Raw genomic sequence first — 15,774 nt, 5'->3', positions numbered from 1 at the left:
AGATAAATTTAGCATGTCACTCTCACATGGGAGCACGCACTTTCACTTCACCATACAAACATAACTTTTCAACACCTCCTTCGAACACATCTACAAGAAAGTTTAATGTAATTTGTTTCATCTTATTTATTCCTTCTCTTTTTTTTACCTATTCATATTCTTTTTTGCTCGGTGAGTTTATATGCTTGTTGTTTATCTTGTTTACTTACTACAACCAACTGTGCAGTTTGTATTTGGGATGGGAGGACGTTTCATTTCTACCGTTGCAGTTTGATTTATTCGGTAAATCTCCCTAAACAACGTCCTCTGACACAGTGACGCATGTTCTACTGTTTGCTCACAGAAATATTAAGCTTTGTGAGTGGTGTCAAGTGCTTTGTAGGTTTTTTTTTTGCCCTGGGTTTCACCTTTTATGCCACATAGTCAGCTCTGAAACTGTGACTGGGGGAGCATGAAGGCGACACTGTGTAATTTTATGATTATAATAAAAAGATGCTACAGTTGAACAACAATCAGTGTTCCTGAGAGAAGAACTGATTTTGGTGACTAATTTTGTCTTCTTTATTTATTTAATTTTACTGTAATACTTATAGTTTATACTCTAATAGTAAATCATCAGTCTTAGTTCTCTATTAATGAAACTAAACATAAAGTAATTTTTAGAGTTTTTGCATTAATACTACAGATATTTAGGCCACATTTCCTATTCTTTTGTTTGGTATATGGAAGACATGAAGACCAGTTTCTTTATAATGTGTTATTTAGTAGATTAATATGAGTGTATGTAAATAAATAGCATTCATCATGCCCCCCCGTTTCAGAAATGAAGTCTTCATCTTTCATACTCGTCATGCTTGTAAAATAGCACTCACAGTCATACTGTATTACTAAGAATCAAATACAGAGGTTAAGTGGGTCTATGAGATCACATTTTACATACATAACACTTAATAATATGCTGCTTGTAACTGTATAGTTACAGATGAAGCCAGTCGGTGTCATATAATTATGTAGTCAACCCAAATCATACAAATTTGACTTTATGTGTGAACACAACACTCTTAACTCTGAGGTTTAAGGACATCATTTGAAAATGTTTAGCAGATATTTATGGTTTCCTGTCAACAGAATTCAAATATGAAATACTGCTAATAATGTGTAGATATACAGTGTTTCCCTGCTCGTACCCCACCAGTGTGAACAATGTTTCCAAAGGTGAGTTCACAGTTGTTCTACTTGGCAGCTATGTGTGACTTAGCTGCATGTTTCATTAGAAGCCGAGTGATGAATTTGGGAGCTTTGTTCAGACTGCAGGATGTCAGAATTAGGTTGTAGCATGCCGCTTTGCTCAAAGGAAGGCTTCTATTTGGTTATGTCGCTTTGCACAACACTCCAAATTAGCCCTCTGTCGCTGGGTCTGCCCCTGTTAGATGCTTACGTTACAGTTCACATGAGTTTGTGTGCATGTACGCACATTTTCGATTCTTTCTATAAATGTTCAGGTGGAAAAACAGAACATAGATGGAGCAGTATACACATTCTGTACACTTCTGGGTAAAAACTTCCTGAGTTTACATGAATCTATTCAAGAATCCAGTTTACATGAGCCTACACATGGATGTTAACATTGAACGTTGAGTAGAGGATAACAGGGAGGAAATGAACTCATATTGTTGCCATTTTCATTTCCTTTCACAGGAAAAATAAAGCTTGTCAGTATCACGCCACTTATTTGTAGCTAGTCCAGAGTGGAAATTAGCTAAATCTATTTCTGACCACCAAGTGAATGCATTTAAGACAACCAGATGGAAACAAACTGACAATTTAACACCTTCTACCTTCACCTTCGCAGCGGAGTTTAAACTCTGCGGTGTGCGTGTGTTTGTCCGGGCCGCCTTCCATTTCCACACACGATAAGTGATGATACAGAGCGACAGACTGGATGGTGTGACTAACTGGCTCTCTGTTCATCTGTTAGTCGTCAAAAGAAGTTCATTAACTTAGACAGTCACACAGTGATCTGTTTACTGCAGCCAGAGAGAAATCCATTGAGTCTCCACTGACAGACTTCACAATGAGATTACAAGATTACAGTCAGCGTGGACATGTGTTCCCTGTGCTTAATTTGATTAAAACTCCCACTTAACTGCCTGTTACCGCTCACCTACTGTATGCAGATGAATCAGGAGCTTATAATCAATTTGTGTATTACAAAAGATTGTTACTGTAAGAGAGATTTGGCTAATCACATATTAATTGAATAGAAATATAAAACCCTGGAAGCTCTGATACCACTAGTTTAATACTTCCCAGGAATTATTTTTTTAACCTTTTTGCACCAACTGCCAGTTAGTGAACTTGTTTCACTCAACTGGGTTATACAAGGAGGTGGAGAGAGAAATAGCTTTGTAGAAGCAAGAGAGTGCAATTTTCCAGTGGTGAAAAATCAGTCTTGTGCAAAACTGAAAGTCTGATACTGTGACTGCACTGAATTCTAGACTACTGTCAGGGGGGCGGATACTGGTGTCTCTGCCTCTTTGATGGATTTCTTTATGGTTGCTGATTCACTGCTGTAGCTGTGATGCGAATACTTACTTGTAATATCACCTCAATTATGTTCAGCTAGTTTAAAGAAAAATACCATTAAACAACAAGGTGGAGGAGTGTTAACTGAGCCCTCAAGCGTTAATATACCTTTTAACACCATTATCTTCTTATTATCTTCTTACAGTCTTTTTTTTTATTAGTAAAAGGGGATTAAGTTAGAAATAATCTACAAAGTACAGAGTGGTACTGCTTGGAGAAGGAACTCAGTGTGTGTTCATGCTATATGGACAACAGTATAGCTGATCACTAATAATTTAGCCAGATCCTATAGAGAGGATCAGTAGCTTATGTGGATTAGAGGCCTTTTTTACAAATTGGGTATGTGCACCCTTTCCAATGTTCATGTGGTCAGGGAAAAGCTTTCACATTACAGATCGGTCTAACAGGTTACCATGTACATGCCCGTGCAAAAATGCTCCCTTCACCACCACCCACAAAGCACACACACACATACACATTGCACACACACACACACAAACACAGACATGCAAAGTGTCACATGATTGGGCAGGGCCTTCGGGTGTGGTAGGTTGTCTGCTAAACAGGGATTACCAGGGGAAGAAAAAAAAAACTTGCTGCCTGTGTCTTTCTCAGCCTCTCTCCTCCTACAACTTAATAACACAGAAGCGAAAGTTGAAAGAGAATGGGAAGAATTTGCAGACACAGGTAAGTGTAAAATATAAAAGGATGTATATATAATTAATTAAGTGCTTCTATATGTGTGCCTGGTAGCATAGAGAGAGGCAGCCTTTTAAAGGCACTAATCCCTGTCTCTCAAGAAGCTGTGTAAGCTTAACTCGGAACTGAGTATTACTGCTTGAACAACATGGCTGAAGACAAACAGGACCTTCCATTGTATATGTCATTAAGATACATTTGTTTGTGGATAAACATGACTTTTCATGGTGTCATTGTAGTGTTGATCTACTGCTGTATGTGTCAACTATATAGCATGATCAGTTGGTGGGAACAGATTTGAGTTTTTCCAGAAACATAACACTGAATATCAATTGGCTGATGGTGATTAATTGGCTCTTTATAGCAATGTATGCAAGTGTTAGGATTCTGTACTTTTAAAAGAAGGCGTTTATATAAAAATGAGTCAATTAGCAGCTAAATAACTCAAATTTCCTGTATTTAATAAATCTCAAATTGTTATATGTGAAATATTTTCTTTTAAATATGCCTATTTTGAAAGCAGTTTGGATATAATACCTTTAAACTAAATGTAAGCTATGTTCAAATGAATGTATGTAAATGTATTTTAGTTGAATTTGATACTTTACTCAGTCACATCCTTGTGTGCGCGTGTCGGTGTCCGCGCGCTGAGGGAGCAGTGGCACGCGCGTGTTGATGAAGAGATAGGCACAGCTGTTTGGTTGGCACGCTCCGGTGAGCTCCTAGCTGAAAATACACACAGGGCGTTGACTCAGACCAAACTGTGTAAAGAGGCTGTTCCTAAGTCATGGCTGAGTGCTACACAAGGTCAAAGGTGAAGATAGAGAGCGGTTAAAATCCTGGAGAGAGGAGAGGAGCTTCCTAATTCACCACAACAACCGTCGGTTACGTCTAAAAGTTACAGAGGAAAACACAGCAAAGTCGCAAACGTTGACATTTGTGGTCATAATTCAGTTTTCAGCGACACTTTGGATTTATTTATTTTTGTTTTTTTCTCATGTGGAAATAGTTGTCGGATTTCTACTGGCGTGTTTAACGTTTGAGGAAGAGGTTGTTCAGGTAAACGTCTACATTTGTCACAATATTTATTTGGCTTGGAGCGTGTATGAACTCATGACATAGCCAACAATATTGAAGATAAAAAACTACGGAGACCCCTAAGTCTCAAAAAAAAAAGTATATATTGTCCACAAGTTACTATCTTGAGTAGCAATCAGTTCTACTATAAGGTATTTGATTGAGATTGAGTTTAGCAGAGCCTTGAGTAGATTGTCTTATTTTCAGTGAATTAGGGCTGAAACGATTAGTCAATTACTCAATGGACAGACAATTAATCAGCAATCATTTTGATTATTGTTTAACTGTAAATGAATATTTATTTAAACAAAAATGCCCAAAATTCCATAGTTGCAACTGTGAATATTTGCTGGTTTTCTTGATCTTCTTTCATAATTAATGGTTTGAATTGGAGTTTGGATTGTTGATTGTTGTTGACAAAACAAACAATGTGAATACGTGTCTCAGAAACATTTCCTCTGACATTTTAACAACCAAACGAGTAATTGATACAATGATAGGCAGATTAATTGATAATGAAAATAATAATTAGTCACAACCCTACAGTGAATAATAGATTCTTGAGGTGTACTGATGGGAGTCAGGATCAGGCCCTCAAACTCATTCTTGAAATGTTTTTGAGCTGCTGTAAGACATTTCACACTGGCACCAACAGTCAGTCATTGTGTTCCTGTAATGATGATTTGAGCAGCCTGAACTCTCATAGACATAATTTTGGTTAAGTGAGGTATTTTGTTCTTGTATTCATCAATGTAATTGCTGGAATATTTTTGATCTCTCAGGAGGTTTACCTGACATTGGGGAAAAGCATCAGATCTGGAGTGGCCCTTGTGTTCCTTCTGAGATGGACGAGCAGGTGAATCCACTGGAGAGGGACCACTCTCTGTCTGTGGTTCTGCCGGGGGGAATGGAGAGGAACACCACAGTGCATGGAAGGTAGGCCATATTACAAACTTTGATTATTGAAACGGGTGTTGGTGCCATGTTTTTGGACTTGTTCCAGTCCAATGCTGGTTTAAGTGTTTCCTGTTCTCAGCTACTGTTGGGTATTGAGTTGAGTTAGACAGATCTCTGTCATTACTAAGGAAACCTCTGTATCTATCTTTTTATGGTCTGGTGCATCTATGGAAAGTCCTAGTTTTATAATAACGTGTACTATAATTTGAGTTCACAAGATATGAGTTAATTATGGTCATTTGTTTTCTTTTGTGATTTTCATTCAATGTTCTTCTCTTCAGTAAACCAGTGATGGACTTACTGGTGACACTCTGTGGGAGTTACCACCTGAATCCTTCTGACTATACTGTGGAGGTTCTCTCACCCAACAAGAACAACATCAGCTTCAAACCAAACTCCCCTATTGGCTCACTAGAAGCAGAAAAGATTGTGCTGAAGCCCAAAGGCGTGGAGGAAAAGATCAGGAAGCCATACATGCCTGAGGTAAAAACTACCCTCATTTAATTATGATCCACAATCCTTTCATTTCTGTGTTTTTCAGACTTTCAGTAGAAAATGAAACTTCTCTTTTCAGGCAACAGTGCGTCTGTTGATCAACTACAATAAATCCCACAAGGCCGTGGTGCGAGTGAATCCCAGAGTGCCCCTTGAGATGCTGCTGCCAGTGGTGTGTGACAAGTGTGAGTTAAATGTAGAAACAACCGTCTTACTGAAAGAGTCTCTGTCAGAAGAGCCGCTGGACCTGACCAAGACCTTAAATGAGCACGGACTGAGAGAAGTGTTTGCTAAAGACACAGCTGGTAAGGATCCTGTTGACCATCAACACCAACCCAAGACACCCGAAGAAGGTAGAGGACACAACCCTATGTATCCTATCAGTCAAATGCTGCAAGTTGTATTGCTCCCACCTTTGTTGATACTACACTCTGGGATATGTATTAAGAACCACCAGTAACCACATGTGTCTCAGCAAAGTGGATAGTTCTCAGGATTGTTACGTTAAAGGAACAGTTTGACATTTTTGGAAAATACGCTTATTCGCGTCCTCGCTGAGAGTGAGATGAGAAGCATACAGCTAACCTGGCTCAGTCCAAAGTAAACATATCCACCATTCAACACCTCTTAAACTCACTCATTAACACATTATATCTTGTTTGTTTAATCCACACAAAAACTGATGAGTGAGTGTTGGTTTTACAGGGAGTTACATGCTTTAACTGTTTTTTTGGCAAGGCCAGTAATCTCCACTGGTTGCCAGGCAACCTCATGGTGATGACCTGACTCCAGGTGCTTTAGAGGTGCTGGTAGGCAGATGTTTTTTAAAACTTTGGACAAAGCCAGGCTAGCTGTTTCTCTCTGCTTCCAGTGTTTATGCTAAGCTAAGTTAATCACCCACAGTCTCTTGCAGATTGAACAGATTTAGTGTACAGACATTAGAAATATAAATCGTCTCATCTTAGCATACTGTATTTCCCAAATGTTGAACTACTGCTCGTCTGCTCTCTTTTCTGCTTACACCGTTGCCAGTATAAACAAGTTAGCGGTTGTTAAACTTTATCTACCCAAATTGACACCACATATGTCAGTGTATCAGTTTTTAGCTCCCTGACTTTTACATCGTCTTTAGTTTGTAGTTTTTCACCACAAAGTTCACTGTTAAAGGAATGTTTAGAAGATGTTTCATTACAGTATACATTTGTTCATACTGTACAGTCTGACTTGATCCATCTGTGTTGGCAAATATGATAATGACACATTTATTTGTTCTGAAACAGCTGTCACACCAACAGAGGTCATCTCACCGCCTACACTACTAGGTACAGTAACGCACAGATACAATCTAAGCCTTTCCCATCATTCCTGCTACATATCATTTACTAATCATAGTCTTGTGTAATATGTAGACCTGCCAAAGAAGGAAAAGAAACAGAAGGAGAACACAGGATTCCTCAGCTTATTCAGAAGACGGAAGAAAAAACCTGAGACGGTATGTTGTCAACTTGTAGGAGACATGATGTGAACAACTGTTTGCAGTGACTTTCCCTGACATCTTCTTCTTTTCTTTTTTGACCAAAAATGTGCATTTCCCTCTTCAAAGGAAGGGGCAGTGAGTGCTCCAACTTCTCCTGGTCTCCACAAAGAAGCGTCTGCGAGCATCAACGCGCTGGCTCGTTCCTCTTCCAACACCCTGCCAGCAGATATGCCCAAGAAGAGGCGAGCCCCACAGCCGCCCATGGTTGCATCACAGAGCATCCCCAGCAACCTCAGCAGCTGCCATCTAAGAGGAGCACAGGTGAGTTGGTCCTTCTTCTTCTTTTTTCCACTCCCACTGAGAGAGTGTATTAATCTACTGGTCAGCAAAACTGAATATGTCTCTCAAAGCCATGAAGAAACAGACATCCTCCAATAATATCATTGTCTCTGTGTAGAGATCTGCAGAATCTACCTTAAGGACTACCAAGAGGAGGGCACCACCTCCTCCCTCTGTAAACACACACCAGGAGCGGCAGGCAGTCACTGAGGTTGAAGGTAAAGTCTTCATCGATGACTGACCTTAGGCTACTAGATCCTGAGCTGAACACGTTTACATTTTAATGATAATGAATGAGATCTTAGCTAACAATAAAATGGGTGTTAAGTGTCGCCATTTAAAGGTATAAATTGGGGTCAGTACCATTACATAGTAGTCAGTGCAGAGTTAATATTAGCTGTCAAAATGCTGCATGATCCCACAGGCAAATCCTCAGTTTATTTTGCCATCTAGTGGCGACTTTGGAGGTAGCATCATTGAAATAGAAGAGAAGATGAAATATGCTGGTAGAAGAAGCCCAATTGACCTTTTACAGTATTTCAGTGGAAATCAAATGGGTTTAGAGGAGGGTGAATTCTTGTATCTGCCAAATCCTTACGGCTTCAGTCAGTGCCACATGAGGTCAAGAGAGATTGAAGTTAAATCAAGATTAAAATGTCAAAGCGAATACCATTAAATAGAAGATTTAGCAGTTAAATCCACCGCAAAATGCAGCTGTTATTATCAGTCAGAACAATTTAACCCTGTTCAGGGCAATTAAAGTGACCCAGAGCCTTGTTCATAGAGCATATTGGCTTCAGTCTGTTGCAAGATAAATCCCTCTATTGTTCAAGCTTTCATTCCCCTGTATTAGTCTGTCTGATATGCTTTCCTCCGCTTGGGTTCAGGTTCTCCCTGTGCACGGCTCCTTTTTACTGATCTGCTTTCACAGACTTGAATGGACAATGATCGTTTTGTTATTAGAGGTAGTTTCTAAGGGATCTGCAATTATGTGAGAAACACTTCATTGTGCATTCGCGTCACATAGGCTTTAAAAAAAAAAAAAGGCAAAGTAAAAGTTTGGAGCACTTTTTCTTCTCTTGCAGTGTTCTAATTATCAGACTAAATTGCCGTCAGCAGTGTCTTGGTTCACTCCCTCGCTGTTTTCTTTTAGCCATGATAGTGTAAAACACTGCTGAGTTGGTATCAATCCTTGGCTGGAAAAACAACTCCCTGTCCAGAGTTGATCACACTCTTGATCCTGTCCTCCCACACTTACATAATTATGGTCTGTGAAAGTTCAAAATCACATTTCCACGTATCTCAGTATTTTTTTTTTCATCACTCCAGTGTGAGACTTGATCGTAAAGGTCTTGTGATTATTTTGTTTTGGAGACATTTAGACTGAAGATCGCTGCCCTAAAGCCAAGCTTTTTCTCCCTGCCCACAGGCTCTGTGTTACCTGAACGGGGTGATTGAGAGCTGCTGCTGCTCTCTCCTTTTCCTCTCCTCCTTCCACCATCCCTATTCCTCCTCTCCGTCCTCCTCCTGCGTTGGCTTCTTCTTCCTCCTTCCCATCTTAGTGGCTTTTATGGATGTATCTCACTGTTGCCTCCTGCACTTCAATGCTATTTATTTGTACTGTTTATAAGTTGTCTGCTTGTTTCTGTCTGTGTTTTGTGAAATTTCTTCCCTTTTTTTTGTCTTTATACCCCTTTTTTGTGTTTTTCTTTTATTTAATGGATTAGATTTTGTAAAAATTGCTGTGCCTTTAAATCAAAACAAAAGCCAGATCAACAGTAGTATTTGTTAAATAAATTAACTATTTGGTACATCTATAAGTAATTATAATTTTTACAGACCGCTTTTGTAAAATGATGAATACTCTCTTTCCACAATCATGTTTTTATGTTACATGCTTCTTTCTTTCTTTACTATATTGTATATTAATGCTTTTCATTTCATTATGTTTCTTAAACATGTAAAAACACACAATGCTGATTTTATTTGGACATCATCATTTTTCAGGAAAATGTAACATTACAATTGTATTTGCCAGGTTTTTCATTCTTAAATAGTGTTTCTCACGATTCCTCTATTATAATAAATTTGTGAATCATTAACTTTAACACTTGATGTCATTTTTAAAATGTGTTAATGTCTCTAAGATTATATTAAGAGATAAATGTTAAAAAAAAAGTGAATACTGAGAATATTCACTCATTCTCGTGATCCATGTTGCTAAGTGTTTTCTGTCTCTCCAGGGACTGTAGACTCCCTGAACACTCAGGAGGAGCTGAGAGAATACGATGAGTCAGACTCTGTAAACCTGTCGCTATCCTCACCTTCATCACCACATCCATCACAACCTACGTCATCCTCATTCCCCTCACGTCCATCACTGGCTTATTTCCATGAAGTGGCTGACCCATACCTTCCAACGTTGCGAGGGAAAGACCTATCAGATGCCCGCTGTGCTCTTGCTAAAGTCCTGACGTCCTCCATTTCCAAAGGACCACTGGTCAGGCGTTTGAAGAACTCTGCCACCTTCCCAAAATTATACAACAGCTCCTCATGTATGTCAGTGACTCAGAAGTGTCCAGATGATGAGGATTACTATGCAGAATTTCAATCTGTTCTGAAATCTACCCTCCCCACTGAGCGTGAGTGGGAGGACCCCGTACACAGGAAGGGGATGACTACGTTCAAGGTGGTTCCTTCAAAGAAACAGATGTCCTATGATGCAGAGCTCATCCTGGATGTCCCAGACCAGTGCCAGATAACAGTAGAAGATAACCATGATAGTGTAGCTTCTCCTCCTCCTGAGGACAGGAATAATCAGACTGAGAGTGAGGAGGATCCATGTTCTCCAGACAGAGCAGAGACTGAAACATCTTCACCCAGTCCAGAACCCTGTCCTCAGGAGATTCCGGCCTCTGACGCGCCGGCGTCTCCTCCATCTCCACATGACTTAGACAGTCAGGATTGTCCAGGCTCACCTCTTTCTGAGGTGGGAGACACTGATGAAAAACTGGAAGAAGAGGAGGAACCTGAAGACACATCTGAGGTGACACAAGCTCCACCGTCAGACTGCAGTGATGAAGAACTTACAGGTGATGATCAGATTAACTCAGAAACTCAGAGCGAGCTTCTCCAAAGCCCCAGTGCACAGTCTCTTAGCACAGACACGGACCAATATGGTTCATGTGTCGATGAGAGGGAAGGTGAGGAAGTGGTACAAGAAGAAGAAGAAGAAGAGGACAGTTTCCCTCCTCCTCCTTCACCTGTCTTCTTTAATGAAGACATAGAAGTCCTGCAGGAGAGCACAGAAGATACTACAGCTTCCACTCTGCCGTGTTCCAAACCACCAAGTCCTACCTCCAATGGTCAAACTAATGCATTCTCTGAGGACCATCAGAATGAGGCTACCTCAGCCACGCCTGACCAGTCCTCAGCCCCATCATCGCCTCCGGACAAGATGAGCACAGCCCCATCCCTATTTGCACAGGCAGTGGCGCTGGCAGTGCAGAGGTCTCGCCTGCAGAGCAGAGGGAAAGGTTTAGGCCCAGAGGCTGCCACGCTTCCCTCATCACCCAGGTCTACATACCAGTACAGTGAGTTGCCACTCATTACTTACTGTGACCTCACCAAGTAAGTGAGGTATTAGTATGTAGGGCCTGTAGATGTGCAGCATCATCATTTGTTTGTGGTATACTGAGAAAATAAACTACATTACAAACATCACAATAATCAGAAATGTTGATATGAATAAAAACTGCATCTCTTAAGTATTATACAGCCTTGAAAAGGAGGAACAGTTAAATATTTAATCTGTGTCTCAATATGATATTCAGTTTAGTCGATTAATTAATTAGTCAAACAGAAAAACAGTTATTGGCAACTATTTTCATCATCAATTAGTCGAATTGGTCATTTTAAAGCAAACAAGTCAAATATTCCATGTTTCTGTCTTCTCCAAGATTTGCTGCTTTCTTTTTTTATATTATTATAAAGTGAATATCTTTGGGTTTTGGACAGTTAGTCAGACAAAATAAGACATTTGAAGACATAACCTTGGATTTGACATTTTATAGACCTAACGATTAATCGATTAACCAAGAAAATAATTGCCAGATTAATCAATAATGACTTTTTTTTTGCTGCAGCTCTAGTTGAATTGCTGATGTACATACATCTCAGGAATAACTCTTAATTGCATTAGTTTACATTCTCAGTGAAGCTTTCAGTCACAGTACACATATATAATTATTGCCACTCATAGAAAACGAGGGAACAGACATGTAGTACTTAGGCTTTCTTGGCATAGAAACAAACTGACATGGAGACACTGAATGCATGATGACAAGTATATTTCTGGATGTTTGATGTCTGACTGTCCAAGACTGTGTGTCAGTATTTGCCTGAAGCCCTTTATATTTCCCTCCTATAGAAGAAGAAGTGATGTAGACATGTTCCTGTTTTTAATCTCTCCTCTGCCTCAGGTGCCTGACTGGCTTCCTCACACATCTGTGAATGGAAGCGCTTATTTATGGTGAGAGTTCAGAGCTGACTGAAGACACCAGACTTCCAGCATGTCACGTCCAAATAAGTATAACCGATTAATTTCCAAGAAGACAAACTGCATCAGTTTTATCACAAGAAGCAACAGACTTGGTTTCTGCATAGTATGATTGTTTTCCTTTTTTGTGCACTCTGGATTTTTGTGCAGGACACCTTGCTGTCACATTTTGTGTTTGACTTTATGTTCACAGGTTGAACATAAACATTTTGTGTTGTGGAGAAGGCCAAACGTACAGGACACGAGTTGTTGAACTGACAGTGTCCTGTTTTTTTCTTTACTTCCTTTTAAATGTTGATTGAAGACGTGCCAAAGCGGACATAACGCTGACGTGAGAGCTTTTTTTTTTTGTTTGTTTGTGTAAAACAAAAGAAATAATGTACTGGCAATAATAGGCTTATTCTATGTTTGTGCCGGACTTTATTTTACCTCTCGGGGTGTATATTTTTATGCTTTCAGTAAAACTTAAGAGCTGTATTTAAGACTGGTTTGCTTTTTAGTCAGCAGATGGCAGAAGTGCATTGCTTCTAAAATGAATATCTATCTGTGAGGTCTTTTTCATTGTATGACTTGTGAGGGATGTATCCAAAGTGACACAAATATGTATCATTTTAACAGAAAGAATAGTAAATATTGTTTTCTACTTACTCAGCAGCTAAGAATGAAATAATCTAAAAATTATATTATCATAATATATAATTTTCATGAAGTGTCTTATGATTTTTATGAAGGCGATCTCTGTCCAAGAATATATATCAACTCCAAGGACATTCTCTGCATAAAAGTGCATGCAATATTTAATGGCGACATGAGAATATCCTACATTTCCGACAACAAAGTGAAAAAAAAAAAAAATCATGTTGGAAGCATCAGTTTTATGCCAAATATTTCAACACCTTCCTGAATAAACTCAGTCCACTTTGCACATGCTGTTATGTCTTTAACGGACGCATAGCTCAGGGCAATACTGCATAGCTATACTTGGGTGCCAAAAGAATTCGCACTACTATATGTATTGATCCAGCCCTGGCCTTGGAGGAACAGCAAGGAGCTATGCGAGGTAGAGACCTAGCCAGAACCGCCTGTGGCTAAATCTCCTTGTTTGCCAGGCCTGGACTGAGTGGGCTCGCTTCAAGACTTTCTTTCTCTCTCTCTAACATTCCTTGCTCCACCTGAGGAGAGTGAGGGGGGAGAGAGAGAGAGAGAGAGAGAGAGAGAGAGGAGGACGGGTTGCTGGTGGATGATGGGAGGTGACCGCTGACCCTGTCGTGTTTCTGCGGCGCTCCCCCCAGAGGGGGCGCCCGGCCCTCAAGGGCACAGCCGTGTCACACTGCCGTTGTCATGGAGAATGCCATTACCGCCCCTAAGGGAGAGAGCTACGTCTAACGTTTTATATAAAAAAAAAAAGTCAGTGGAAACAGAAACACACACACATACGCTGGAGAGAAGCTCTTTTTCTGCCCAAAGCAATGATACCCAATGTAAGTGACAACTCTGGCATTATCCTTTTTTTTTTTTTTTTTTTTTACAGTGAAAGGTTGAATTTCAACCTGAGCAGCAATTCAACTCAATCTCATGATTACGCAGACAAAAGAAAGCTGGATTTATAATCCAGTATAGCATGAAATGCTACCCTGTCATGTACGTTTACGATCCAGCACGTGACATAAGATGCTATCAGCACCAATGAACCTTTGAACAAAACAGACGTCGACATAAAGAGGTTTGTTGATAATTGTCTCAGGAGACGAGGTGGAGAGAGACGTGAACAAACAGGGTATTGTAAATCCAGGAGGACACTTCAGTCACATGGGCACGAACCAATTAATGAGGAGGCCGTGGTATGAATGCAAGATCACTCAGTGGATCACTCCCGGTAAAACATACACACCTGAACAAACATGTATTGTTTCACCACCACTAACAAAATATTCAAGTGTAACTGCATGTGTGGACATAAATGAACAAACTGTTGACTGTAAGATAAATAAACCTGTATATTTTTCTTGCTTTTACTCATTCTTCAAACAAACACAATGTGCAGGTGCAGCAAGACAACACACTATAGTCATATATCAACATAAACAGTATATTATATGACCCTATACTGTACAGCGTGCACTCATTTTACAACCCCATTCCATTTCATAACCACCACCCCCACTCTATAGCCTCAAAATAAAATGAAAAATCTAAAAATAAAATATCTAGGAGAAAAAAAGAAATTACATAAATAAATAAATCAATAATAAATAAAAAAATACAGAAAAACTGTTATATATTCAAGAAAAATACCATAAAGCAGCTCAGTTCCTCCCACTGAGTAGTAAAAACATTCACACTATGAAAAATTATTTAAAAACCAAGTAATAAAACTAAAAGTAAAGAAAAAACAAGTTTAACCAACCAGAGCTCCACATATTTGTGATATACTGTGTTGTCCTGTGCACTCCACTTATTGATATTTTAATACAAAGTATGTAAAAAAAAACCAAACATCTATTGAATACAATTGAGAGAGACAGTTAAAAATTTTTCCCCCCACAGCAGTCGAACCAGCTAATAGACCTTTTTCACATCAGTCATTTTAACATAGCGTATTAACAACACGAATGATGGCTGCATTCCATTTATTTGTATTGTGCATGCTGGCTCGCTGGCTCTGCTCACTGAGATGACTAAATGGCACAGAGCCATGGTCAATATTATTAGTAACACCTGTGCTTTTTCCTGCTATGACAAGTCAAAATGTCTGCTGTGAAAAAAGGCAGATTAGATACATTGTTGTTGGGTCGATAATGTCAAGGAAGAATCATCAACCAATCAATATCATTTATAATAACTTTGGACAACAAGGTAGTCCTATAATAAGGACACTCCTAGTATGAAAAAAAGTGCCAATGTGGTTATTCAAACCAAAATAAAAAAGTGGAGAGTGAGTATTAAAGCATTTTTGGGAGATAAATTAATTTTATATCGAGTTAAGAAAGTTTGCTAGTCAGCATCCTTGTTGTCAAATTGTTTGACATACACAAATTGTTGGAAAGGTTTCTCTCTTTGTCACCTTTAGTAATCCACTGAGAGAAAGAAAAAACATTTTGAATAGCACAGATTAAACATTATAACTTGGCCTTCATACTGTAGCCTACTTTGTGTACACACACACAAAAAAACCCCAAATCAATAACACAATATCAGGCCCACACAAATACCGGTAATGCAGATTTATCATTTATTTATTCCTTCATCTCCTCATTCATTTCTATTTAATTACCCATCAGATGTATCTGCATTGTGATTTGAAGATGCCCACGAGCTGCTTCAAATCGGCATCTGATTATAAAACAGTGAGTAGGCCCAGGGCTTGCTTCACTGGATACACGGCATGTGTGTTAGCGGTGCACATGTGCATTGTAGACTACTAATATATGTGTGTTTACATGGCACCTCCATGCTTGGGTAGAAATAATCAATAGATGAATCACCCAAAGCAGTGTTGTTCTCCCCAGGCAGAGTGGTGCAGCTTAATGCTATTCTTTTCCATTCACCTTGGGAACGGCATCCATCAGGCCTCCCCCAAAGTGAG

General features: G+C 39.4%; 1 protein-coding gene across 2 annotated transcripts; it reads left to right on the top strand.

Moving 5' to 3' along the window:
- The first annotated feature begins 3,057 nt into the window (after window positions 1-3,057).
- Window positions 3,058-14,193, top strand: LOC122976734 (cell surface glycoprotein 1-like). 2 transcript variants are annotated; one of them, XM_044345388.1, is made up of 10 exons: window positions 3,058-3,273; window positions 5,145-5,298; window positions 5,601-5,802; window positions 5,894-6,167; window positions 7,095-7,136; window positions 7,224-7,306; window positions 7,418-7,612; window positions 7,749-7,848; window positions 9,874-11,223; window positions 12,112-14,193. In XM_044345388.1, exons 2-10 carry the CDS (start codon window positions 5,207-5,209, stop codon window positions 12,117-12,119), a joined length of 2,346 nt encoding a protein of 781 aa, XP_044201323.1. In that variant the 5' UTR covers window positions 3,058-3,273; window positions 5,145-5,206; the 3' UTR covers window positions 12,120-14,193. The 2 variants fall into 2 exon arrangements, with proteins under 2 accessions (XP_044201323.1, XP_044201321.1); XM_044345386.1 differs by lacking the exon at window positions 3,058-3,273 and adding an exon at window positions 3,940-4,344.
- The last annotated feature ends 1,581 nt before the right edge of the window (window positions 14,194-15,774 follow it).

The sequence above is a fragment of the Thunnus albacares genome, chromosome 24, assembly GCF_914725855.1.
Source record: "Thunnus albacares chromosome 24, fThuAlb1.1, whole genome shotgun sequence".
Taxonomy (NCBI): domain Eukaryota; kingdom Metazoa; phylum Chordata; class Actinopteri; order Scombriformes; family Scombridae; genus Thunnus; species Thunnus albacares.
Note: the sequence above shows the minus strand (reverse complement) of the source record. Positions and strands in the feature narration are given on the sequence as shown.